This window comes from Maylandia zebra, linkage group LG14, assembly GCF_041146795.1.
Source record: "Maylandia zebra isolate NMK-2024a linkage group LG14, Mzebra_GT3a, whole genome shotgun sequence".
NCBI classification, from domain to species: domain Eukaryota; kingdom Metazoa; phylum Chordata; class Actinopteri; order Cichliformes; family Cichlidae; genus Maylandia; species Maylandia zebra.
Genome location: NC_135180.1, coordinates 34473770 through 34500498, shown reverse-complemented (window position 1 = coordinate 34500498; position 26729 = coordinate 34473770). Strand labels below are relative to the sequence as shown.

Below are 26729 nucleotides of genomic sequence, written 5' to 3'. Positions count from 1 at the left end.
TCTCTTGGGGGATTTTTCTCATATACGCTGCTTTGCAGAGGCGGCGCAGTGGTGCAGTGGTTCACACTGTCTGCTCACAGCAACAGGGTTCCTGTTGCCTTTTACCTAATGACAGCTGGGAGGGGCTCCAGGCCCCCAAGACCCAGAATTGGTAAAGCAATTAAGAGGATGGATAGTAAACCAGCACAGGGTAATGACAAATTCACCTCTGTTTTATTCTTTAAGAAAAAAAATAATGTACAGAATTCCATGGAATATCCTGTTTATCTTAAAGGTGTTCAGAAAGGTGACAATACAGCATTTGTAAATATCATTAGTAGAAGAAACTATAAAGTAAAAGTGAGATGCAGCCCAAAGAGTGATGCAACTGTTGTTTTTTTAAATTAGAAGTCAAACAAAAGAAATACAGCTGAGAAATCAGATCCTCGTTCACACATGAATATCAGAGACTGTCAAATTCAGAATGAGGATATTTTCCACAGTTTTCCTTTCTCACATGCAGCACACACAGGAAACGGTTCACTTCTGCTTGTTGGATTATAATCTATGCTTTTGGCACATCGGCTTAATCCGATATAACGCAGACTTTTTTCTGTCCAGCAGCGTCACACGTTTGAGCTCTCGTATGCACTCCTGCTGGGTGATGCTGGGTGATGTTGGGTGAGGTTGTAGCACCTGATGTGGTGCTGGTAAACTTTAATCCGTGCAATGATATCCAGATGCTGGCGTTCTTCTAGAAGACTGTAATTCATGCTTGTTTCTCACTGCTTATTGTGTGAGTAGGATGAGTACGTTTATGGTCTTATTCGCCACTGGGCCACAAATATTCATCTATTCAGAGACTCTGGCTTTATTTCCATCAAACATTTTCAAAAGACTGAAAAACTGATGGTTATATGATTTTTAAATTGCCCCTCACACCTCTTCATCTGCTCAGTGGCATAACTAGTTAAAAGAAAAAAAGTCAAACAACTTTATTAAAACATGTTTCTGAATAATTTGCAGTGCTTTTCTGTGTCCAACAGTTCAGTCCATGTAAAGTTGTATTGCTTTATTTACACAGTAAAATGTATTTGTGCGATACGTTTTGGGATCGTTATTATCGGTCAGAATTGGTAATTTCATCAAGTAATGCAACAGACACCCAAAAGTATCACTTGAAAGTAATTTAAACTGTATAACAGTACTGCATTATGAACAGTTTGCTATCTTCACTGGAGGTGAAAACACTGCAAAGCAACATGCAAAGTTAAAGTCCTGCCCACATCCCTATCAGTGAAACTAGCCCCATGATAAATGACTTTCCAGTGCTGTGTTCATTACTTTTAAGCCAGTGCATCATTACCTAACCTGCAGCCACAAGTTTTCTTCAGCTCTTTGCTGATTTTCCAGTTTAATCCCTCACGCTCGGTTAAATATTGCATCACAGTCCTCTCATATAGGCTCTGATCTGCGTTCGTACTGGCTGTGTGTGAACGTAGTCCTGTTGATCCTGCTCAGTGGGTGACTGGCCTCCTCCTCTAGATTTGGGTACCTGCTGTCTGAAGTCTGCTCCTCCTGCCTCTGAGCAGTTGGGCATCTGGTGGTAAGAAACACCCCACCGGCAAGCATCAAGCCAAAAGAGATCCATCCAAGGTAGAGAGCAGGTCCCCAGTCCCTTTGTAGACCCACAGCGCCCTCCAGTGGCTGACTGGTGTGGTGGCACGTCCAAGCTATGGGAACCAACAGTATGATCCCTGACAAAACAAAGAGACTACCAGAAAACACTTTGATCTGGCCTCGCTGAGGGAACCACACCATCCCCACTGTTCCGATCACTGAAGCAAAAGCCCCAGCGCCAATGGCTGCCAAAATCAGGGCTCTCCACGTCCGAAAACTTCCAGAAAGAGACATGAGAGACCGGTAAAAGGAGCAATGCAGGCTGCCATCGTGGGCCAAATCCCAGTGATCCCATTCCAACCACACCCCGTCCCAGTAGGCAGGCAGAGTAGCTGTGGTGTTGTCCACGGTGCCGCTTACTTTCCACAAGGCTAGGCAGCGTGTCAGAATGGCACATAGCCACCCGATGGCGCCGAGGCCGAGGGCAGCGAGCTCTAGCTTCTGCTCCAGCTTCTGCTTCATGCCGGGTCCTCCTCTTCACTGCAGACCTGCCTGTGTAACCAGAAGCAGCTGGCTGCAGAGCACAGTGGGGTGGGGTGTTATTTTAACGTGCATGTGCATGTGTGAGGCAGAGATCATTTGCTTGTGCGCCTGTTTGTTTTGCATGCCGTGTTCAGAGAGAGGAAACCAGTTCTTTGGTATTCTTGAAAAGAAGGCACCGCGTGTCTACGGCTGGGTGGAGGAGGGAAATCCCTGTTTGCCCTACCATGGTTTCAAAACAATCGCTTTCTCACAGTTTCTCAGCAGAGGGGGAAAACAAAGCTTCTTCTGTGCGCTCATGTTTAGCCACTGGCCTGTGTTTCTGGGAAGTAACTTGATCTAAAGAGCCACAAATTCTTGCTGATTCTGAGATTTCTCCCAACAGGTTACTAAATCTCTGTGGCAGTAAGAAAAGTGACAGCAAAATATTGATTCAAATGACGCACGGTTACTCTGCAGTCTTTATTCTGAATACTAAGAAACAAGTCACAATCACAAAAGCTTTCAGCGTAGAAAACATTCTCTGTTTAAGTTCACAAAAACTTCAGACTAAACTACACGAACGCATGCACGTTAAGCTGAAAACACAATTACTTCCAAATACTTTGAACATGTCATGGTTGTTGGTGATGGTGTAAATATTTCAGAAACTTTTAATCTACTGGGATTTTCACACACAGTCATCTTCAGGGTTTACAGAGAGTGATCTGTAAAAGAGAAGATATCCAGTGAGCATTAGTGTGTTGCTCTGTCTTGCGATGTCAGAGGTCAGAGGCAAAGACTCCTTCGAGCTGATAGGAAGGCAACAGTAACTCAAATAACAACTTGTTACAGCCAAGGAATGCAGAAGAGCATCTGGGAAAATATAAAACATGTTGAACTTGAAGCAGATTGGCTACAGCAGAGGACCTGTCCTGGAGAGCGTCATTCCCATCAGCTAAGAACAGGAAAATGAGGTTACAAGTTGCAAAGGCTCACCAGAGTTAAGCTTTTCTGAGGCGTATCATTTGGACCAGCTTTGACAGGGTCAGAGAGTAGTATGAACATGAAAACATGGATCCATCCTGCCTGATACTGAATATGCTTCAGTATTCGAGTGGTAGTGTAGTGGCACTTGGCCCCTTCACAACAGCTGATCATTAATTAAATGCCTCAGCCTGTCTCAGTACTATTGCTGTCAATCTCTGTCTCTGTATGACCACAATATACCCATCTTCTGATAGCTTTCAGCAGAATAACATCCCCTGTCATAAAGCTTCAAGAAACAAGTTCATTTTTTGATTATTATGGGTACAATAAGTTCACTGTACTCCAGAGTCACCAGATCTCAATCCAATAGAGCACCTTTGGGAAACAGTGGAACGGGGGCTGCTGTCGATGATGTGCAGCTGACAAATCTGCAGCAGCTGTGTAATGATGTTTTATCAACACATTCAAAATCTCTGAGGGATGTTTCCAGCACCTTGTTGGATCTATGCCATGAATAATTAAGGCAATTCTGAAGGCCAAGGTGGGAGGGGTGCTGTTACTAGCAGGCCATGGTGAGTGCATTATAAACATTTCTGTTCTGATGGGATGAGTCTTTTATAGGATGACAATGATGCTCCCATCCATAGCTCAAGAGATGTTTTTGAGTGATTTGATGGGTGTGAAATATGTGTTCATTCTGTGCAATTATGGTCACAATCACTAACTGAATGTGGGGACTGATAGCACTCTCACAATCAGCAGTACTCCAGAACTGGATACAACTACAAATATGTGTGTTTGTCTCACTGAATGGCAACTTTCAAGAGTTTTTCTCTTGATTGTTTTTTTTGTGTGTGTCTCTAATAAAGTTAAATTTACAACCTATAGACATCAGACTGCTACACAAAACAGACGCATAAGAAATAGGAATGTTCACTATTTTGTAGCCACACAGTACAACGCATGCAGACTGGACAAGCCTGGGACTGAACCACTGACTTTCTGAGCAGTCACTGACCAACTCTGACACCTAAGCCAGATTCAACAGACACCTTCTTTGAGGTAGAGGTGAGAGTTGGGTAAGGAGTGAGGTGTGAAGCAAATGCACTACCTCTACTGGTGCAACCCTGTGCCACTTCAAAATATCTAGAAAAAAAGAAAAGATTTATGTGGTTCAAACAAACTACTGAGTAAATTTTTCATACTTTTAAAGTTGATTTCCATATGATCAAACATGTATGATTTGACACTAAGACATAAATTATCTAATTATTTTACTTTACTGCCAGAATAGATGGTTATCTTAACAATTGCTTCCATATTTGAATTATTAAATGGCTAATAGGTTTTATCCAAAGAGTTCAAGACTGCAAGTTCAAGGTATTTATTCTAAAGTGATAACATGTTGGTAGTGTATTTTATTCACTCAGACGCACCCTGACATGTGTGTTCAGTCTTCAATCTTATCTTCACACATAGTTCTTGATGGCGTAACTGCTACGTGTGGGTGTCTTGGCCAGTGTGTACCCACTAGAGGGGAACCTGTCTCTATGGGGTGGAGAGCTTGTGCACAAAATGGCTCCCCCACAGAACAACAGCCCAGATGTCACAAAACCTATGTATATGGCTGCTCCAAGCTCTCTCTTCATCACCTCAGGGACTCGAGGGTTGTGGAAATCCCTGATGATGGAGTTGGCTGTCCAAGAAACAGGAACTATAGAGGTGAGAGCTGCCAGGCAGAAGATGGCCCCAGAGCTCATCACCACCCTAGCTTTGATTTGTGGGTGGCCCAGGCAGTTGGTGCAGCGCGCCCCCAGAAGAAAGATAAGGAACGCCAGACATCCCAAAACCAGGCTGATGCAAATAAGGCCACGGGCTGCTTGGAGGTCTGGAGACAGGTCCAGAAGAGCATCGTAGAGCTTACACTGCATCTGACCTGTGTATTCACTGACACAGGTCATCCACAAACCCTCCCAGAACACCTGCATAACCACCAGATGAGTGCCAATGAATGCTGTCACCTTCCACATGGGCAGAGCACAGATCAGAATGGTCCCAGCGACACCGGTCATTGACAGGCTGATGCCAAGCTCCTGCAGACCCATGGAGAACTGCAGGAAACACAGAAGGTTGACAAGAATGAGAAGCTTCGTTTTTATTTGGAATAGATGTTTGCAACATTCTGTCATGTAACATGTACTCATGTAGATGAGGATCATCATACAGATACAGCTTTTAAATTTAAATTATAACTACTTGGAAACTGAAGAAATATGAAGCATTGTATGAAGTTTAAATTTCAAGTTATTTTCTCAAACATTTGAGTTAATAAGTCAAGATTCTGAGAGAGCTGACTTGGAATTTTGAGAGAATTTTTAAAATTAAGGCAAAAAAGCTCTTTTGTATAACAAAAAAATACATAATTTTTTAAGTTATTCATTTTCTACTGGCAAAAACAAGCTTCCACGGTTTCCTGTGTCTTTTATCCGAAAATCATTTTGGGGTTTTCTGGCCTTCTGGCTCACAGTCCACTAGATGGCAGTATTTCACTAAAGACGAACAAACATCTGTTAAGATGATTGCAGTCGACAGACTGTTTCTTGGACTATGATCTATCATCTTATAAATAGCTGTTTCACAATGAACAGGTTCAGAATTCGAGTTGTCACTGCTGAGTTAGTAATAACCTTATTTAAAAAACAAAATGCGCTACGTCTGCTCTCTTTCTTTCCCCTTGCCCCAAACCAGTCACACCCGATTGATGCCCCACCCTGAGCCTGGTTCTGCTGTTCTCCCTTCCTGTTTCAAGGGAGTTTCTCCTTCACCTAGGGGGTTACAGTGTTTTTGCCCTACAATATACAAACTGCTGTTGTGAGTTTGCGCTATATAAGTAAAATTGAGTTAGTATAAAATTTAATTCGATCGGAATCTTTATGGGATGTTGGAGAAGCTGGTATCACCTTTTTGATTTTTTTTTTTTAATCTGTGGTGCACATATTTACAACTGAATTTTCTTTAATGTTAAACAATGAGCTGTTAGCGCCCCACACTGCATTGGGTCTGTTAGTAAACTGATAATAAAGTCTATTGATACTAATAGCTATCTTTATTCCTCCGCTGTATCCATATAACCGGAAAGTGCCATTCGGGGGGTGGGCTGTGACTATAAACAGCAGAGAAAGATAGGAACAGCAGTGAGAGGTGTTGTTTTGACCATCATTTGCTATTCACACACTTCCTGAACATCTAGTGATTCGACCCCGCCCACTGTCAGATCAGCAGCCTGATAACATGAGAAAACACTCCTTTTAGACAGGTGCGGCTGAGCACAAACAACATAAGCATTTTAAAGGAAAATCAGTTAAAAGTTATTTTTTTATTCTGAAATACACACAGTGGCACCAGTTTCAACACACGGAAACAGGTTTACACCCTTTCAGATAATACCTTTGAATTTTTGCGGTGCTGAGCAAACGCAGCATGACACAGTGTGATGAATGAAACCACTGAGGGTAAGTCATGGGTTACTAAACTCATCAGCCAACAGCGTTGTTGGTCCCTGAGTCACCATTTTTTGTTACTTGAGTAGTCGTTACTGGTAAGTACCGGACAAACAGGTTCTCTCCGTGTTTTTTTCACATCACTCCCAGGCCCCTTTTTCAAAAGTATGTAAACAAATATCATCAGAGGAAACAAACACAGAAGCAGAATTATTGTGTTATTATTATTATTATTATTATTATTAATAATAATAATAATAAAAGTAAGAACTATATATATAATATATTTGATATATATATATCAGTCAGGTGATTGATATATATATATGTATATATATAATAAAATACATTATACAATAAACTGTCCATGTAAACATGTTTAATGTTTAGGAAACATGTTTAGGAAGCCTCTAGGAAGCTAAAACTGATTCCCTCTTGAGAACAAATGCAATGAACAGATTTCCTTCATTGCATGTTGTCTGTGTGCATGTGCTTTTTCTTTATGTTTCACAACAGCCTTTGTTTATTCAATATTCCCATCAGAATGTTCAAATGTATGTCTTTGGTGTCAGAGATCTGAATGACTCCTTTGTGTTGTTTCCTACAGACTTGTTTAAGAAGTACTTCACAGATGGAGCATTATCTTTCTTAGGAGGGCAGTTGACACAACAGAGCCCCCCTCCTGAGATCAGTAGTCCCCCAGCCAATGTAAAGGGAAGCACCAAGCTCTCTTTTCTAGGCGTCTACTACCATGGGTTTGTAAAAGTCCCTTATGGTGATGCTGGCAGTCCAGGAAACATCAATAGTGCAGAGTAGACCAATGATGATCAGCAGCACAACACCTGTCACTGAGGCCCTATCTTTGGCTCTCTCCTCTGGAATGAAGTTTGTACATTTCCCTCCAGCAGAAGCTGCGAGGAGCCCTGCAATACCTATGATGATGGAAACTACCACCAGAGCACAGGAACTTTGGAGGTCTGGGCTTAAAGCCAGCATGGAGTCGTAGACATACATGTATGCATGCAGCTCATCCAGATGCCCTCCCACATGACCTGCAAAGTTACAATGTTGCTGTCCATGAACACTGTGACCCTCCACATGGGACTGGTGCAGACAAAGAGCACCAAATAAACCAATCCAACCAAAAAAGATCAAGGGCACAGCCTGCCATCTCCAACCCCAGAGAAGCCATTGTCTTCTCGCTCTGAATGTCACTAAAGTGTGTATGAAATCTAATAAAAAGAGGTATAAAAGCGAAGCTATTGTGGGCTCAGAAGCCCTGACAGAGAAGATTGGCTATGCTGGATTCTTTGTGTTTAGGAATATTAAACATTCAGGCTTCTATCATTTTTCAGAAGGACAAGGACTTTGGTAACTGAATGCTTTCCTAATGTTCTGAACATCAAAAACCAAAACAAAATACATTTTTTCAACAAAAACAAAGGATAAAGGTGCAATATGTAAACTCCAAATCTGTAAACTCTGTAAACAGATTTTCAGCCGCAATAGAGCAGGTGGTATTGATTTCGCTTTGTGAGTCAGTGTGTGTCGAAGTGTATGTGCTGTCATGGCGAAATGTGGTCATAGTGAGAACTACCGTAAAAGGAACAAAACACAGACATCCAAGTACTGAGTAAAAGCTTCCGGAAACAGGGAGGGGCTCATTGTTTCTGCTTTGCTCTCATGTTCTCAGGCGTGTTTTCATTTTCAGTATATATTATTTGTAACCCCCATATGAAAAATTGTCTTTATCTGTTTTATACATATATATATTTGTCTTCTCCATTATGTCTGGGGTCTGAGAAAACTTCAGCTTTGTTGTGAAGTGATCCTGTATCTAGCTTGATTCACAATGTCACTGATGAAGGTTTGGATAAATTACTTTTAAATAAATCAATATTGGATGTTAATTAGACAGAACTCTATTTTGTTGTTTAAAATGTGTCCTAATGATCCAAAACCTTAGATGAACGGTGCCAAAGCTTATCTGTTCTCACACACGTTTCTCTAGGAAATGAGACACTGCATCGGTATTTCAGTTTGTTTGACATTTTGAAATGTTGATAAGATTTTGTTTTTCTTATTTTTTGTCTTTTTGTCAAAATGTCACATGTGTTAATTCAATTCTCCTGTCACTGTGCCCTTGATTAAGGCAATTGCTCACATCTGGACTCAATATACTGGCTGTTTGCTCTTCTAAATATTTAGGATGGGTTGAATAAATAGAATAAAATTCCCTGAGAGGATCAGTGAAGTATATCTTAATCCCTCAATCTGAATACTAGTAGTGAGAAATCTATTCAACATAATGCCAAATTGATTTTGTTTTCATAAATATTTCCTTATATTTACATTTGTTCAAATGTCAACTATCTATTTCAAGACTACTATAAGTGTTTTAATGTATAATGGAAGTAGAAACAACACGTTAGAGCACAGGTGTCAAACTCCAGGCCTCGAGGGACGGTGTCCTGCAGGTTTTAGATGTGCTGATCCAACACAGCTGATTTAAATGGCTAAATGACCTCCTCAACATGTCTTGAAGTTCTCCAGAGGCCTGGTAATGAACTAATCACTTGATTCAGGTTTGGTGACCCAGGGTGACATCTAAAACCTGCAGGACGCCGGCCCTCGAGGCCTGGAGTTCGACACCCCTGCGTTAGAGTTTCTGTTAATTGAGTAACCAAAACCTAGTTGTTATTTTTCGTTCGTTCAGAGAAGAAGGCTGTGATGTCAGTGACATGTGACAGAGCTCAGAGTAATCAACCCAGCTGGTTTCAGCAGATTCACTGTCTAACCACAAAGAGAAACTCTGGAATGTGATACTAGATAACAATGGACAGACATAACAGGTTGTGTGACTGTAGCGAACACACCCTGAACACCAGGGTTAAAAATGGAATTCAGCAGCTGGGGAACCTTTAAATTGGTTGTAGTTATTCAGTGTGGGTAAAAGATTCACAACACCATCGCTACTGTTGTGCGTTCTAGTATACTTTCTTTGTGCACAGGCTTGATCAGCTGACCTGTGCTGCTGCTTTTGCTGAACTGAGGTTTACTGCTCTTTGTGGATGAAGTGAATTCAACAAGCTACCTTGGGTGATTTCCATCCCCTACACTGACAGCATACTGTTGATACTGTACTTATACACGGCAGTATACAGTTGGTGTGACGTAATCTAAGCATCACAAGCCCATTAAATGGGACAATGACCTGAGGCTAGCAAACCTCAGTTTGTTTTGCAGGAAATTTCACTACATGAAAAAAAATCTAATTTATCGAAACACCATAAAAAGATGTAACACCTGATTTTTAATGAGCACATTACATGCTTCATGCCTTACTTTTAAACATAACCTCTCTTCTTTTTGTGCTGACGTGCCTTTCTTACATATTTCTCAATCTCTGGTTATCTCTCATTCTTTTCTCTCCCTGGGAAATGAAACTGTTGTACCTTTATCTAGCAGACACACTGTGTGGCAAACAGTTTGTGTTAGCTGATATTCACTAAATACTTGCATTTAAAAGTTGCACAACATGTTACTCCCTTTATGCGTCTTTTAGCTAGAGACTGAAGTGCTGTGACCATGAGACTGTCACCTGTTTACCATATGGGCAACGATATAAAGACTGGAAATAAATTTTTGGTGGATTATTGCTTTTTAGCACACACGGTTCCACTTTAACCGTTTCAGAGACTAGTGCCATAAATGATACAAGAATTACACGTTGAGTAAAAGCGAGTACTGTCAGAAATAATCAAATAACAGATTCTTGAAATTTCTACTTAAGTACAAGTATTTGTACTTTGTTACTTCCCACCTCATGCCTTCCAAAGAGAATCCATTGAATCGATGAATAAATTTTCGCCACTTATCGAGCTTAGTAAAACATAGGTCTCCAAAAACACATCTATGGGCCACCGCTCTACTTCATTTTTTCACTATATAGTAGAGATGGACCGATCCGATATTACGTATCGGTATCGGTCCGATACTGACCTAAATTACTGGATCGGATATCGGAGAAAAATTAAAAATGTAATCCGATCCATTAAATATCACGAAAGCACCTCACAAAACTTGCAACACGCCGTAACTCAGTATGCATCACGTGATAGAGCGGCTGTGGCATGCGGGACCTGTCGGTGGTCTGGATAGCATGTGGAGCTTCGCTAGCTACCTGGCATTTCATCTCCGACAAAGTTATCCCCGAGAGAAGTAAAGCAACTGCCTCTTCTTGCTGCTACTTCAATCATGAAACTGATCAATGATCAGCTGATCGGCTTTTCTGTCGCGAGTCCGTGTCTCTTGTTTGCTTTTGGCCCACTTTGCACCAGAAAGAGGAAACCAGCAGCTGAACAACAGCAGCACATTTAAGCTTGATCAGCTGTTGTTAGAATTTATTTAATATTACTTTCTACTCGAGGATCTTTTTCTACGTAGCTGACGGCTGTAACTGTGCAGGGGCGGATCTAGCAAAGTTTAGCCAGGGGGGCCGATAGGGCATTAACAGGGAAAAGGGGGCACAAAGACATACTTTTCTTTCTTATTCTCATTTAAAATGTCTTGTTTTTAATAATTAATTATCTGACACCCAAAGTTTTAATTTGATGTAAAATGAATAGAAGTCAATTACTGTATATAAACAAAGGGACAGACCGGCATGCGACACAACATCCCGGCCGAGCTAAAGAGGAGCTACAGAGGCTGCAAAGCTGGAGCGAGGAGAGCGGATCACCGGAGGCGATTCAAACCATCAATCCCGACAGTGATCATGGGCAACGTGAACTCGTTACAGAATAAGATTGATGAACTGTGCGCTCTGAACAACCACAGACTATACCGTGAGTGCAGCTTGTTTATCTTCACGGAGACGTGGCTAACCGAGCTAACGCCGCAGGCTAACGTAGACCTATGCGGTTTCACATCCGTGAGAGCCGATAGGGACACGCAGGCCAGCGGAAAAAGCAGAGGTGGGGGACTCATTGTCTACGTTAACAACAGATACTGTAACCCTGGACACGTCTCCGTTAAAGTTTCGGTATGCCGTCCGGACCTGGAGCTGCTAGCTGTTAGCTTGCGGCCATATTATCTACCTCGGGAGTTCAGTCATGTGATCTGTGTGTGTGTTTACATCCCTCCGAGGGCCGACACAACAGCTGCCTGTGAGAAAATACACACAGTCACAGCAAGACTTCAGACACAAAACCCCGAGGCTTTCATTATTATATCTGGAGACTTTAACCATGCCACACTGGATTCTACTCTGGCTGCTTTTCACCAGTTTGTGAATTGTCCCACAAGGAGCAACAGGACAATTGACCTACTGTATGCTAATGTGAGAGATGCATACAGAGCCACCCCCCTCCCCCCACTAGGGAAGTCAGACCACAACCTGGTTTACCTACAGCCACAATACACACCCCTCGTCCAAAGGCAGCCGGTCACAACGCGCTCCATCCGGAGATGGACCCCAGAAAAGGAGGATGCTCTGAGGGACTGTTATGACAACACAGACTGGGATGTGCTCCTGAGCCCACATGGTGAGGACATAGAGGGGGCGACACACTGTCTTACAGACTACCTCAACTTTTGTGTGGACACGGTCGCCCCTGCTAAGACGGTACGGTGTTATCCTAATAACAAACCGTGGGTAACACAGCATGAAGAAGAAGGCTTTCAGGAGCAAAGTGAAGGAGGAGATGAAGGCAGCACAGCGGGAGGTGAAACGCTGCCTGAGGGAAGCAAAGGACACCTACAGGAGGAAGGTGGAGCAGAAGTTGGAGAGGAACAATATGAGGGAGGTCTGGAATGGTGTGAAAACCATCACAGGCCACAACACCAAGAAAAGCACAGTGGGGGGGACTGTGGAGAAGGCAAACGAACTTAACAACTTCTTCAACAGGTTTGACCAGCCCACAACCCCCCCACCCTCACCTTCACTACAGAGTCCAATCCCCACTCTCCTACCTCCCTCGCTTCCCCCCCTTCCTGACACCATGACACCCCCCTCCTCCAATCCCTCTCTCAGCAGCAAGACATCTCCCCCCCTCCCCTCCTCCCAAACATCTCCCAGTGTCACAGTGGATCAGGTCAGGAGACAACTGAGGAAGCTTCGCCCCAGAAAGGCAGCAGGCCCAGACAAGGTGTGTCCTAGGATGCTAAAGGCGTGTGCTGCTGAACTTGGGGAGCCGCTACAACGAGTCTTCAACCTCAGTCTGCGACTGGGGAGAGTGCCCGCCCTATGGAAGACATCCTGCATCGTCCCAGTCCCCAAAAAGAACCGGCCCAATGAGCTGAATGACTTCCGACCGGTGGCACTGACGTCACATCTTATGAAGACTCTAGAGCGGCTCTTCCTCAACCTCCTCCGACCACAGGTACAACATGCCCAGGACCCACTACAGTTTGCATACAAGGTGGGTGTCGGAGTGGAGGATGCCATCCTGTACCTCCTACACAGAGCCCACTCACACCTAGATGGGGGAAAAGGCACGGTCAGGATCCTGTTTCTTGACTTTTCCAGTGCCTTTAATACCATCCGGCCCTGTATGCTTCAAGAAAAACTGAACAGGATGGAGGTGGACCCCTGCCTGGTGGCTTGGATCTCCGACTACCTCACCGACAGACCACAGTACGTCAGGCTGAAGGACATCACGTCTGACACTGTGGTCAGCAGCACAGGAGCACCACAGGGAACTGTGCTGTCCCCTCTTCTCTTCACCCTGTACACCTCTGACTTCTGCTACAACTCTGAATTATGCCACATTCAGAAGTTTGCAGACGACACAGCCATCATGGGGTGTATCTGGGATGATCAGGAAGAGGAGTACAGAAGTCTGGTGAGGAACTTTGTCGCATGGAGTCACACAAACCACCTGCAACTCAACACCTCAAAGACTAAGGAACTGGTTGTGGACTTCGGGAGGTCTAGAGCAGGTCCACTGCCGGTTCAGATAGAGGGGGAGGAGGTGGAGGTGGTCAACAAGTACAAGTACCTCGGGCTGTGGGTGGACAATAAACTGGACTGGTCATGCAACACAGAGCACCTGTATAAAAAAGCCCAAAGCCGACTGTACTTCCTCAGGAGGCTGAGGTCTTTTAACATCTGCAGGAAGCTCCTGAGGATGTTTTACCAGTCGGTGGTTGCTGGAGTACTTTTCTATGCTGTGGTGTGCTGGGGGAGCAGCACAGCAAAGAAGGACTCATGCAGGCTGGAGAAACTGATCAGGAGGGCTAGCTCTGTGGTCGGCATGAAGCTGGACACTCTGGTGACAGTGGCAGAGAAAAGGACATTAAAGAAACTGATGGACATTATGGACAATGCCAGACATCCTCTGCACACGGCCATAAACAACCAGAAGAGTCTGTTCAGTGACAGGTTGCTTCTCCCAAAGACAAGAACTAACAGACTTAAAAACTCCTTTGTCCCACACGCCATCAGACTGTTTAACTCCTCCCTGGAGGGGAGAGGGAGGGGAAACAGGAGGACAAAGGAGGGAACAACTAAGCTGTAGTGCCTCTTCACCTCACTGTGCAATACCTTTTGTGCAATACTTTTGTAAATAGTCAACGGTGCAATAGACTCAATACTTGAAATGTGCAATTCACTTGTATTTTTATTTTTATTCCTATTTATTCTATTTATCCCCTTCGTATATTTTATTTATATTGTCTCTGTATTTATATATATATATATGTGTGTGTGTGTGTATTATATATGTATATATATATATATATATATATATATATATATATATATATATATATATATATATATATATATATATATATATATATATATATATATATATATATATATATATATATATAATATTCTGTAACTCTGTAACTTCTGTCGGTGCTGTGCTTTTTTGGAAATCGAATTTCCCAGAGGAACCCACCCGAGGGATTAATAAAGTTCTATCTAATCTAATCTAATATAGTAACTATTAAGTTTAATATATATACCCTAGTAAGCTATAGTACTTTTTCCTTTGGGAAGGTACCATCTGTGCAGTCTGCAATTTTGTTGAAGAAAGCTGTTGAATCTATTTAATATTTCTTGAAAAATAATTGATTTCTGTGCATTTTTTTTCACACTGCATCAAATTAAGGTTGATTACGTCGATTAAGCATCATGAGGTGGCGCGTGAGGGGTGGTTCCCTATTTTTTATTTATTTATTTTTGTTGTTGCTGGGAGTTGGAACCCTATTAGTTAGGTTGCTTAATATTTATGCTAAGTACTCTTTAAAATACCAGAATAGGGAGGATGGTGTAGGTTTAAGTTTATTAGATTGATCAGTATTGCTGAACTATGAAATATTCTCTTTTGCATACAGGTATAACAGAATAGCTTTAGTGTAGTTGTTGTTTTAAACTTGAGTATGAACTTATACAAAATGCAGCAAGATATTTAAAAAACAGTTTTGTTGATTAAAAAACACTATATCGGATTCATATCGGTATCGGCAGATATCCAAATTTATGATATCGGTATCGGTATCGGACATAAAAAAGTGGTATCGTGCCATCTCTACTATATAGCTTACATTCAAAGCAGAACTAAATGCCTTTTAATTGACATTATTTTTTAACTTGTAGTGTCTTATGGGTGTTATGGGTGTTCTATTTACTCATTGACTAACACACAAAACCAGTTTTATGAAAAGGGTATCGCTGGCAGTATTGGTGTGAAACTGGCTAAACTTGTTAAAAGGTGCCACGAAGGAGCATTTAGCTTTTGTTGCCATGAAGGCGGCAACAAAGGCTAAATGTTTTAACTGCTTAGGCTCTGTGTAATGATAAATACATTATTGTCAAAAAGAAAAACACCTCATTTAAACCAGTAAACAAATTTCTGAGTGATCTAAAAGGACACCAACAAAATTATATAATTAGGTAAAATGTTTTATTACAAATCAGCTCAGTAAACAAAAGCAGTACTTTCATATTGCAGCTGAATAGAGATATTTCTAAATATTGTTTACAACAAATTCATAATATAACTGTAGTACAATACACATTTACTTGCATAGCATCGTTCAAGCACAGGTTTGATTTCCCACAAGACTTCAGAGGATAGTTAGGTTTGATACAAGCTCAGTATAAAATAGTTTCATTCAGTCCAGATTTGGGGCGTGCTGGAAGCTCTGTGATTCACACATCTTTGGACTTTTGATGTCTAAGAAACACAACCCTCATGTGTCTACCAAAGAATTCTGAATTTCACAGAAAGTCAGAATAGTTTGTTACCTTAACACAGAAAGTGACATACAAATTGTGGTATAATTAGACAATCAGAATGAAGGAGTGTTACTGAAGAAAATTAAAATAATTTATAGTCCTTCTCAGTAGAATTTCAGACATAGGCTCGGCTGGTGGCTGTGGACCTGGGACCGCCATACTTCACTGGATACTCTGGGCTCTCTCTGGGTGGGCAGGAGCTGCAGAGGAGGGCACCACCCAGGATTAGAAGTGCAGCTGTGCCCCAGCCAATGTAGAGTGCAGCCCCAATCTCTCTCCTCTGGGCACTTATCAGGGTAGGGTTGTAGAAATCTTGGATGATGGAGTTGGCAGACCAGCATACAGGGATGAGAACAAGCACACCAGCACAGATGAAGATAGCTCCAGCAGCAATGGCCACTTTGGCTTTGGCTCTTGGTTCCTCCACAAAGTTGGTGCACTTTCCTCCAATAATGCCGACGATAACCCCCATAAAAGAAACCAAGATAGCAATGACCACAAGAGCTCTGGCAGCCTGGAGATCTGGAGAAAGAGCCAGCAGAGAATCATAGATTTTGCACTGCATCTGGCCAGTGCTCTGCATGACACAGCTCATCCATAAACCTTCCCAGATAATCTGCGCCGTCACAATGTTGGCTCCAATGAAGGCGCTGACCCTCCACATAGGCAAGGCACAAGTGACGATGGTCCCCACGAAGCCAATGATTGCCAGGGCAAAGCCCAGCATCTGTCGTCCCATTGACACCATGATGAGGCTTGAGTCCCTTGGAGATGAACGAAGCAAAGGATTTAAAGGTTTCACGAGCACGTCCACTTAGGTTGTGAACTCTAACTAAGATCATGGCACATATAAAGGTGCTTCTGCTCTCTTGAAGGTGGAGTCAAATGATCCTTCCCTCTGACCTGAAACCACTACCAGGAATGATTTACCAGTCCAGCCAGATTCTTCACATTATCTGTACGCAGACTAGACTTAGTTTCGATCAGATGCACGTCAGTATGTAAATGAGGACTGTAAAAATTCCTCATTCCAACAATCCTCTGCACTGGTCAACCATTGGTTGGGCAGGTCACTGGTTTCGGGCTTTACAAACAAACACGGGTGTTAGTTTCAATGGATGTCAAGGCATTCTCTAACAAGATGCCTTCCTACTTTAGGTGTCCTTAGACATAATAGAAATTGATCATAGCTTTGAGTCAATGTATTGTTTTGTATATTTTTATTTTCATTTTTTTAATTTATCAGAAATGCTGTACCAATCGAGTTGATTTTTTCCCAATTTAGTTTCCACTCTGTTGATATCACTATCAATATTTTACATTATTATCAAAGATTAAACCGCACTCCTTGTGATTTTTATTTTTATTTTGTGGTGTAGAATCAGACACTAATATCATTTGTTACCTATCAATTTCTTAAAGATTTTAGCAGAAAATTTACGTAGGTGTAGATCTACGGATCTGAACTTATTTTTTTATGTAGATAATTGTTCATGATGTTTTAATAAACAATGACTCCGTAAACAGGCAGGTTACAGGTAAGACAAATGTTTTTATTGAAATTCATATGAAAATGTACAAGATAAAGTGGCAGTTACAGAAAAGAAGCACACTGCTAAATCTGTAGTTCATAACAAGGAAATAAATACATCAGACAGTGACTTCCTTGTGAAAAGCAATGCAATTTTCAGCACACACACAGATTCCTTTTACATCAAAGCTTCACAATCTTAAAGGTAAAAGTATGTGTAGAAGTCTAGTTGTTTTACATCAGTGTATCAGAATAATGCCGTCTGTACATCTGATATTTTCGTGTGATTGTATTTCCCAGTGGTCATTTGAAAGTCCAGCAGCTGTCAGGGCAAGGTTTTCAGTCTCTGTCCTTGATCTCTTCCTTCATTTTTATAGATATTGTGAAGCAGGATATGAGGCTGGTGCTGCATATGGCTTGCTGGGAGCATAACCACCTGCGACTGTGTATGGTTGGTTGGATGGTGGAGCATACACACGGCCATATGCAGCTGAGTTTGGTCTTGAATAAGCATACACCGGTTGTTGGTAGCTAGGGTATCCATACATTTGTTTTTGGGGAGGACAGGAGGTGGTTAAGATGATCCCACCAATCAGAAGAAGTATAGTTGAGCCCCATCCAATGTAGATAGCAGATCCAATCTCCCTTTTCTGTGTTGCTACAGTCAAGGGGTTCTGAAAGTCTGAGATGGTGAAAGCTGCAGACCAGCAGACGGGGATTAAGATCAGGATAGCAGAGATAATGATGAGACAGCCACTTATGATCACCACATTTGCCATTGATGCATCTTTTTCCAGGCAGCTGGTACACTTGGCTCCAACAAACGAGATGATAAAGCCAATAAATCCAAAGAGAAGTGAGATGATGACTAGTGCTCGGCCAGCCTGCAGATCAGTCGTCAGGCTCAGGAGAGAGTCATTCAGCTTGCACTGCATCTGTCCAGTACTTTGCATCACACAGTTCATCCACAGACCATCCCATACAATCTGGCCTGTAACAATATTGGCTCCAATGAAAGAGGTAACTCGCCACATGGGGATCCCACAGGCCACTGCCACCCCAATGACGCCTATGAAGCTTATGACCTGACCTGCCGTTTCCTTGCCAATCTTCCCCATTGTCTAGCAGCTTCGTCTACACCAGGAGAGAAAAGTCTTTCGGTGGACAGGTTCAATTGCAGAGTGACACAGCTCTGTTTTTTGCGAGAGAATGTGAAGGAGGAGGGCAGTCCTGTTGTCAGGTGAGTTCCTCTGGCCAAACAAGATTCCTCTGCTTCTAAAGCTGAAGGATTGCCACAGATTTTTTTAAACAGTGCCTGCCTTTTGTTTATAAATAGCACAGTTTCATATGCAGATCTCTTTTCATAATCATTATTGGCCTGTTGGTTAGTAACAATCCCTTATCAACTTTAACGTGCCTGAAACCAGCTTAAACTGTGATGCCCCCTCCCTGCCCTTCACTGGTGATCACACACACACGAATAATTAGCCTAAAGCTCTCACACACACACACACACACACACACACACACACACACACACACACACACACACACACACACACACACACAAGGATAATTAGCCTACAGCTGATTAGTGTCATATGTGGCTCTTTTTCTCACAGTGATAATAAGTCTTTTGGATGAAACAATCACTCGTCAAGTTTAAAGTACCTGAAACTGGGATAACCCCTCTCCATCCTTCACACACTCACTAAAACTGAGTAACTTGAAGCTAAATAGATTTTTACTGGAAAATTTGTTTTAAATGTTTAGTTCTAAATTCAGACAGATTTGTGAGCTCAAGGTGGTATGGCCATAAGCTAAAATGAAACACATGGTTTAATTTTATTTATTTTCATCTATTTATTTTGTTTAACACACTCGCCAGTATTTCTTCATTTCATTTATTTAGGGAATAACAAAGCTGACATGCTGCTTCTCTCTGTGGTTCAGTAATTAAATTGTTAGCTGTCATTTTTTAAAATTAAAACTAAAATAAAAGCTTTTGAAAAAACGTGATGAGGTACAAAACAAACACATTTAGACTCACAATGTTTTCTCTGTTGCCTGCCTATAGTTATTTCTCTCATATACTTTATGCCAATCTGACAGGCGATCAAAGGTACATACAGAAACTGGATTATTTGTTTTCGTTTTGATAATAATCACATAAAAGGAATGGGATAAAATACAGCTGACGGTGATACTTTAAAGAAAACCCATAACATCCCATGACCGAGATGTCTGTTGGGTAAAAACAAAGTGCTCACATGTTATACCAGTTACCCGATACTGCTCTACCAACCACTTTCACACTTTCGCTTGTTAGTAGAACACACCTTTTTCTTATGGAGTGATATATGATTTAGGTTTTTATAAAAATTTGAAACTAAAGCTTGTTAACACAACAATGGGTGCGTTTAAGTTATAAAAAAAAATCCTCACTATGTCATATTACAGCTATTGCTCACGTTGATAGTTTTATTATACTATATTTCAGTATTGATCTATGGCATATTTTGAGACAAACTGGCATGCAAAATAGATTATCAGAGTAATGATGTACTTAATCTGCTCTTTAGTTACAGTAGAGGATTGTGTACTTGCCTCACCTTTTGCTTGACTTTCATTTTACTACTCCTCAACATTCACCTGTCTCCATAATATAGTTTATACACTAAAATTTGACCAAAATAAAAATCAAGAATGCAGAACAAACTTCAGTTTATTTGCAGTGCTGAAATGTTACAAGTGATCACCAACAGAAAAATGGAGAGAATTCTCTATTTTCAGGAAAATACATCAAAGGCAAGAAAGAGTGTTTTGCAAAAGAAAACAATTTTAAAGACACATTTCTTGAGTAGCAGTTATATATGTGCTGCTGGTTGTTTAGGTAATATGTGAGAGAAGATATAAATATTAATCAATTTGTCATTGACAGAAAACTGACTTAAAATTTACACCGATCATAATGATGCTACAAATAACAGAAATTCTGAACACAGCTACATTCCATTATAAATTAGACATTACAAAAGCCCCTTTCACAGAATACTTTGGTGTTTAAGGAAAGTATTTTACACCAATCCTTTTGAGAAATCACATAAGGAATAGTACAGTGGTAACAATAATAACATTTCATTTCATGCAGATGTGACAATGAATCAAATGACTCAGTCGCAAAGCCCTGCCGGTACCTCCAAATGGAATGCAGCCATTGTTTATGATATAAGCTTCACATGTTTGGCCAAACAAAACATCCGATGTGGAAAAGATCACCTTGACAACCACACAAAGCATGACCAAACCTCATCGTTCAACAAGCAGTAGTTTTAAGCCATATTTACATTATCTCAAATATGTGGATAATTTATATCTTAGTTTTAAAGCAATCTCCAGTTTGCTACCTTTGCTATTTCTGTGACCTTGAGAGTCCATGTGGAAATGGAATACCACCTTAAACATATTCTCTTGATGTGGAGACTGACTTTCCAGGTGCATATTTGGGCACATAGTGGCGGCGCTCAGATTTAGGTGGGCAGTTCCAGCACAGGAGCCCCCCTCCCATTAAGAGCAACCCAGTAGCGGCCCAGCCAATATACAGTGCAGATCCCAGCTCATATTTCTGGAAATTCATCATCATTGGGTTATAGAAATTGGTGATGACGGCGTTGGCAGACCAACAGACTGGAATGAGACAGAGAAATCCCGAGATGATGAACAGAACCCCAGAACAGATGCAGACTTTTGCTTTGGATCGCTCCTCTTTGATGCAGTTAGTGCATTTTCCACCAGCAACTGACAAGATCAGTCCAAAGACTCCAACAAGGATCGCGATGATAATCATGGCACGAGCAGCCTGTAGGTCAGATTCCAAAGCCAGCATCGAGTCATACACCTTGCACTGCATCTGGCCTGTACTTTGCACCACACAGTCCATCCACAAGCCCTTCCAGAAGGTTTGAGCTGTGACGATGTTGGCACCAATAAAAGCACTGACCTTCCACATGGGTAAGCCGCATGCTGTGATCTCCAAGAGCCAGCCAACTATAGCCATTGTTATACCAGTGATCTGAATCCCCTGAGAAACCATCTTGTTGTCTTAATTTCTCCAACATTAAGGTCAAAAAGAATGCAGAGGAAATGCTGTAAGCTTGTGCTTAAAGTTTGTTGTGTGAAATAAAAGAGACACAGACATAAGGGAATGCGAAACCACAGTCGTCAACTGCCATTGGCCAGATGAGTTTACACACAAACAGACCTAGTGACCTTCATTATTGCTGACCAGCCAGAAATCCAGAGTTTCAAGGTTGGATAAAAAAATGAAAAAGCAAACAACAATAATTTTTTGCTTCTGTGGTTTCTTTTATTTCTTTTTAATTTTTTGGGTTGCAATAGCAAGGACATTTGGTGTAAAAATATGCTGAAAATGCAGAATCAAATATGCTAAGCCACGCTACGCTGTTTAAAACCTATTTATTTTCTCTGACTTTTAAAAGAATATTCTTGGTTTATCATTGTGCAAGCAGAGTCTTATTTATTTCTATTATTGTTTAATTATGTTTCTAATGTCTTTATTCAGGCACTTTTAATTGTATGTATATTTTTTATGGCCTCTAAACACTTTGGTCAGTTGATTTAAATATGCTATAAATGTCAGGGTCTTTCTGTCTGGGATCCAGAGTTTTGAGTTTTGGGAATATTTAAGTTTTCTTTAGTTTTAGTCAGTATTGTTGATATTTAGATTTCTGTTATTTCTTAGTGTTTATTTTGATTTACTTGAGTTGGCCTTGATTTGCTTACAACTGATACAAGTTCCTTTTGGTGCTAATTCATGCCTTTAGTTCTGTGTTCCTGTTCCAAAGGTCTTAAGGTTTATTCTGTGTTTTGGGGGTTTATGACTTTCTTTTGGTTTTGAGATTGGATTTATGTTCGAGCTCCATGTTAGCTTTACTTTCCTTGTGATATTGAAATCTGTGTTTTTACTGCTTGAATTTGGCTATAGGGTTTTAATCCTCTTTTGTGTTCCCATTCTGTTCCTGCTGTCTTGTATTTATCTCCTGTCTCTGGGACAAGTTCATATGTTTGAGTGTGTTAGCAATTTCCTGTTTTATTTGATGGTCTCTTGTCAAAAACTTACAGAAGTCCAGTCGCTTCTTTTTCAAGCTCCTTGGAATATCATGATCTGGATGACTGAGAACCTACACAGACATTATGCTAAATGTTTAAATCTTTAATCAGATAAGTGACTAACCTTGTTCATTTATACTATACTGATGTATTGAAGGTTCAGGTTTAACAGATTTTTTAAGGTTAAAATGCTACCGTTTGACTGTTGAAACAGTTTTTTTTGTCTCACTCAGCAGTCAGACAAAAAACTGCAAGATGTGATATCTTCTTTGCAGCAAGAGGCAGTGTTGGCCAAGTAATTACTCAGATAGGGAGCGCTTCACTAAAGAGTCACTCAGAGGAAGCAGTTTTGGAGGGAAAAGGAGTGCCTTATTTTCCTAGAATACAGTGCTGTGAAAAATATTTGCCCCCTTTCTGATTTCTTATTTTTTGCACATTTTTCACACTTAAATTGGGCAAACAGTTTGTGCCCTGAAGCACGAGTAAAACTGGGTTATGCAGAAGGCCAATGATAAGAAACTCAGTAAGTCGTCCTATCGACGGCTAAACAAACCGCGTTTGCTTTTTTCCCTTAATAAGTGAAACCAATTTTGAAAACTACTTTTGTAGTTACTTGAGTTTTTTGACTATTAGTAAAATTTATTTGATGATCTGAAACATGATGATCTGAAAGTGTGACAAATATGCAAAAACCAATGAATCAGGGACAAATACTTTTTCACGGTATTGTACTGTTCTTTTTAAAGTACATTATGGAAATCTTTAAGCTGCTCATGCATCTACTAAAGAATTTTTACATAAAAATTAGTCATGTTTCCTAGTAGTGATTTGATAAATATGTATCTTATATATATCTACTAATCCATCCATCCATTCGCTTCCGCTTATCCTTTTCAGGGTCGCGGGGGGCGCTGGAGCCTATCCCAACTATCTACTAATCATTTTTTTAAAAAAAATATGTGCTTAGATATATTATATTTAATTATATTACAATATATTTAATAATTATATTGATTTCTGATTTGTATAAGTTTTATCTGCTTGGACTCTTTTTTGGCCAACAAAAAAGAAACACTGATTTAGTTCTATAAACTAAAATATGGTTATGGGTGGTAACACCTCTGTTGTAAGACAGAGGTGTTACCTCATATCCTCTTTTATAAGACTTCATTTAAACTTAACATTATACAGTTTTAATAAATAAAAAAAAGGATAAACTCACAAAATATGTTGGTTGAGCAGTGCTTAAAACGCATCTTTATTTACAGTTTAAAAACGTCTATGAATAAAAAACACACTGAACACACATGAAATGTTATGCAAAAAGATACAAATGGATAATATCAAAGGAAAATGAATGAATGAAAAATACAACAAATCCAAGTAGCATGATGAACTTTACAGCATTTTGTGACTCCACCGTATGGGACATTGTGTGCACCACGCCCAGTTTTGGGTGCGGTGGGCTTTTTTTCTTAGCAATTTTCAAACAAGCACGATAGAAATATTGAAATATTTAAAGTGTCAACATGAATCAATCAATAAGACCACAACGCATTTGATTCATGTCTTTTTTTTAGTCTCTTGGCTTTCTCAGCTTTTCCTTTTCCTTGTTTCTCCTCAAACGTAGCCCTTGTTTGCAGCTGGAGCAGATGAACGGGGAGCTGAGTACTTGGCAGAGTAGTTATCCTTGGGAGGACAGTTGGCACAGAGGAATGCACCACCGATGATGAGGAGGCCTCCTGCTCCCCAGCCAATGAACAGAGAAGCTCCCAGTTCCTTCTTCTGAGAAGCAATTAACATTGGACTGTAGAATTCCTGTATGACGGTGTTTGCTGTCCAGCACACTGGGACAAGGCACAAAACACCTGCAATGATGAAGACCACTCCAGCTGCAATGCCAATTTTGGTTTTTGAGCTCTCATCCTCCACACAGTTGGTGCATTTCCCTCCAGCCATGGCCAGTAGGATGCCAATGACACCAAGCAGGATCGCGATGATAGTAAGGGCTCGAGCAGCCTGGAGGTCTGAAGACAGGGCCAGCATTGAATCATAAACTTTGCACTGCATCTGGCCTGTGCTCTGGACTACACAGGTCATCCAGATGCCTTCCCATGTAGTTTGAGCTGTGACAATGTTCTGGCCGATGAAGGCTGTAACTTTCCACTGAGGTAAAGCACAGATAACAATGACCCCAATCCATCCAATAATGCACAGGGCAGTGCCCAGCATCTGAAAGCCAGCCGAAGCCATATTTCCTCAGAAAATTTCTTGCAGTATTTCAAAAAATGTCCAGAAAGTTAGTCTTGCTTGAAAGATCCCCAAGTGTAAATGTTTGAATAAGTCTGGAACGGGCCTTTTTTATACTTAACTGAGGAGGGGCTTGACACATGCAAAGTTACACAGAGCTGTGACGTCCTTACGGTTCTCATCCCTAATCTCAACCCCAAACGTGTATCATCATGTCAGTTTTGGTCTCAGTTGGGTAATCGTTGCAGGTGGAAAAGCTACCTTATGACTCACGGGTGTGGCAGAAGCATTGCCCATAGAAGATATTTTTTGTCCCATGTTTTTTGATGTGTTGCAGTAACAATGACTGAAACTACTTTACTGTTGTGAAGTAACAATCATGCATATGTAAAATGTCAGGTTTTGAGGAACTATGAAAAAAAAAAAGCTTCTCCAACTGGTTCCTAAATATACAGATCGAATTGTTATACTTTTTTGTAGTATAGTTAACCTTTTTTTTTTGATTAACTATACAAGTCAGGATAACAGATCCACTGAAAACAAGTTATTTCTGAAATTCAATAATGCCTCAGTCTAGAGAAAGAAAATCCTGACTGTCCAAATAATATAAACTAATATTAATAATACTTAATCTGAATTGAATAGTTGTTTAAATGTACATTAGCTGAACCCAAATGTCTTCCAAAACAGCTTTTTAGAAAAGACTCTCATAAACTTTACACTGTGCAGGTGCACTCACACCATTCTTATCATTCACTGAAAGCACACATGCCCTGCTTGTCAGCAAATGTAAAGAGAATGCTATTTCATGCTGAAATGAATGAAAAAGAATGATAGATTTGTTGTCAACCTCCTTTACAGCCTCAAGAAAATAATTTATATTAGTTAGCATGAAAAGAGTAAAAAGGTTTAAAGCTGACCTTGCAGTGATGTCAGTCCTTAAATACTTGCAGCTCTTACAGGATGTCCTCAGAGAGAATGTATATTTTGCAGTCCAGATCCCACTTGACTTACAGATAGTTTTCCACAGTATTCTGAAGACATCAGGGTTGAGATGTTAGAGAAATAGCAAACACCAGGAACAGTGATTTCAGGTGACAGACTATTACTAAAAGAGGGAATAGTGAGTGGGGGCTAAGGGAGGTAGAGGGAGAATCAGATTGTCCCCGAAATGAATAGAGGCAGTGTTTTAGAGCCAGAACTGCGGTAAGGACCATAATACCTCTATTTTTTCCAAGGTAGGATCATTAAAGGTACTTGAGCCTGGCTATGGAGATTAGGTTCCAGACACAAGGAGGCTGGGAGGAATTTTCACAATTAAGACTCTGAGGAGAGATTTTTCAGGGCCAGATTACTCCTGATAGGCCTTATGCTGCAATCATTTACCTCATGACTCCTCGTGTCAAACTCGTGGGTAATAAGAAAATATTCACATACATGTAAGATCATTTTAAGATTCAGATGGTGAACAAAATTTAAATGTAACTGTTAAAAAATGTTACTTAAAAAACTGCCAAGACATGCGATCAAGTAATTAAACTGTGCTTAAAAAGCATAACAATGCGTAAGTATCCCTGCAAAAGCCAACAGTACAAATTTTGATACAACAGGTAAGAGACTTGAATGCTTGAGCTGTGGGAAAATGACAAAGGGAGTTGTCTGGAACAAGCTCAGACTTCACAGTAACGGCTGCCTTTGGTTGTTATTCAGTTGCCCAACCCTTTAGTCAAACTTGAAGGGTTACGATGCAAAGAAATAAACAAAATAAAACTGCAGATGAGGGATTGTGTGTTATTTTATATGCTGTAAGGCCCATAAGCTTTGTATGTAAAACCTACCTGACCTATTTAATAGTTTTTGCACCTGTTTATAAGTTATAAGTTGTCATATGCTCAAGGTATCTTCTTGTATATGAGATCAATGTTTTGTTACTGGTTCCTATGGAAAAAGTTAGATTTTC

The 26729-nt window shown here is 40.7% G+C and overlaps 5 protein-coding genes and 1 pseudogene across 6 annotated transcripts; all 6 read right to left on the bottom strand.

The window, feature by feature from the left end:
- Positions 1–191: 191 nt before the first annotated feature.
- LOC101477532 (claudin-4) lies at positions 192–2212 on the bottom strand. The gene has a single exon (XM_004569581.2). It carries the CDS (start codon positions 2119–2121, stop codon positions 1435–1437), a length of 687 nt encoding a protein of 228 aa, XP_004569638.2. The 5' UTR covers positions 2122–2212; the 3' UTR covers positions 192–1434.
- Positions 2213–2596: 384 nt separating this feature from the next.
- cldnj (claudin j) lies at positions 2597–25956 on the bottom strand. Of its 2 annotated transcripts, XM_076873418.1 has the most exons (3): positions 25690–25956; positions 4545–5219; positions 2597–2846 (listed from the first exon to the last, which is right to left on the bottom strand). In XM_076873418.1, the coding sequence occupies exon 2, from the start codon at positions 5211–5213 to the stop codon at positions 4578–4580; it is 636 nt and encodes a 211-aa protein (XP_076729533.1). In that variant the 5' UTR covers positions 5214–5219; positions 25690–25956; the 3' UTR covers positions 2597–2846; positions 4545–4577. The 2 variants fall into 2 exon arrangements, with proteins under 2 accessions (XP_076729533.1, XP_004569636.1); XM_004569579.3 differs by having other exon boundaries at positions 2597–5219.
- On the bottom strand, positions 7157–7800 carry LOC105941365 (claudin-4-like; annotated as a pseudogene).
- cldne (claudin e) lies at positions 15502–16696 on the bottom strand. The gene has a single exon (XM_004569575.4). It carries the CDS (start codon positions 16604–16606, stop codon positions 15974–15976), a length of 633 nt encoding a protein of 210 aa, XP_004569632.1. The 5' UTR covers positions 16607–16696; the 3' UTR covers positions 15502–15973.
- Positions 17391–21553, bottom strand: cldnf (claudin f). The gene is given in 2 exon segments (XM_004569576.3): positions 17391–18517; positions 21007–21553. Coding segments are annotated over 2 exon segments (1233 nt in total). The 5' UTR covers positions 21483–21553; the 3' UTR covers positions 17391–17760.
- Positions 23750–24866, bottom strand: LOC101476694 (claudin-4). Its single transcript, XM_004569578.4, has one exon. The coding sequence runs from the start codon at positions 24770–24772 to the stop codon at positions 24140–24142; it is 633 nt and encodes a 210-aa protein (XP_004569635.1). The 5' UTR covers positions 24773–24866; the 3' UTR covers positions 23750–24139.
- Positions 25957–26729: the final 773 nt, after the last annotated feature.

Coding starts and splice junctions, on each gene's coding strand:
- LOC101477532 (XM_004569581.2), bottom strand. CDS start 2,121: ATGAAGCAGAAGCTGGAGCAGAAGCTAGAGCTCGCTGCCCTCGGCCTC.
- LOC101476694 (XM_004569578.4), bottom strand. CDS start 24,772: ATGGCTTCGGCTGGCTTTCAGATGCTGGGCACTGCCCTGTGCATTATT.
- cldnj (XM_004569579.3), bottom strand. CDS start 5,213: ATGGGTCTGCAGGAGCTTGGCATCAGCCTGTCAATGACCGGTGTCGCT.
- cldne (XM_004569575.4), bottom strand. CDS start 16,606: ATGGTGTCAATGGGACGACAGATGCTGGGCTTTGCCCTGGCAATCATT.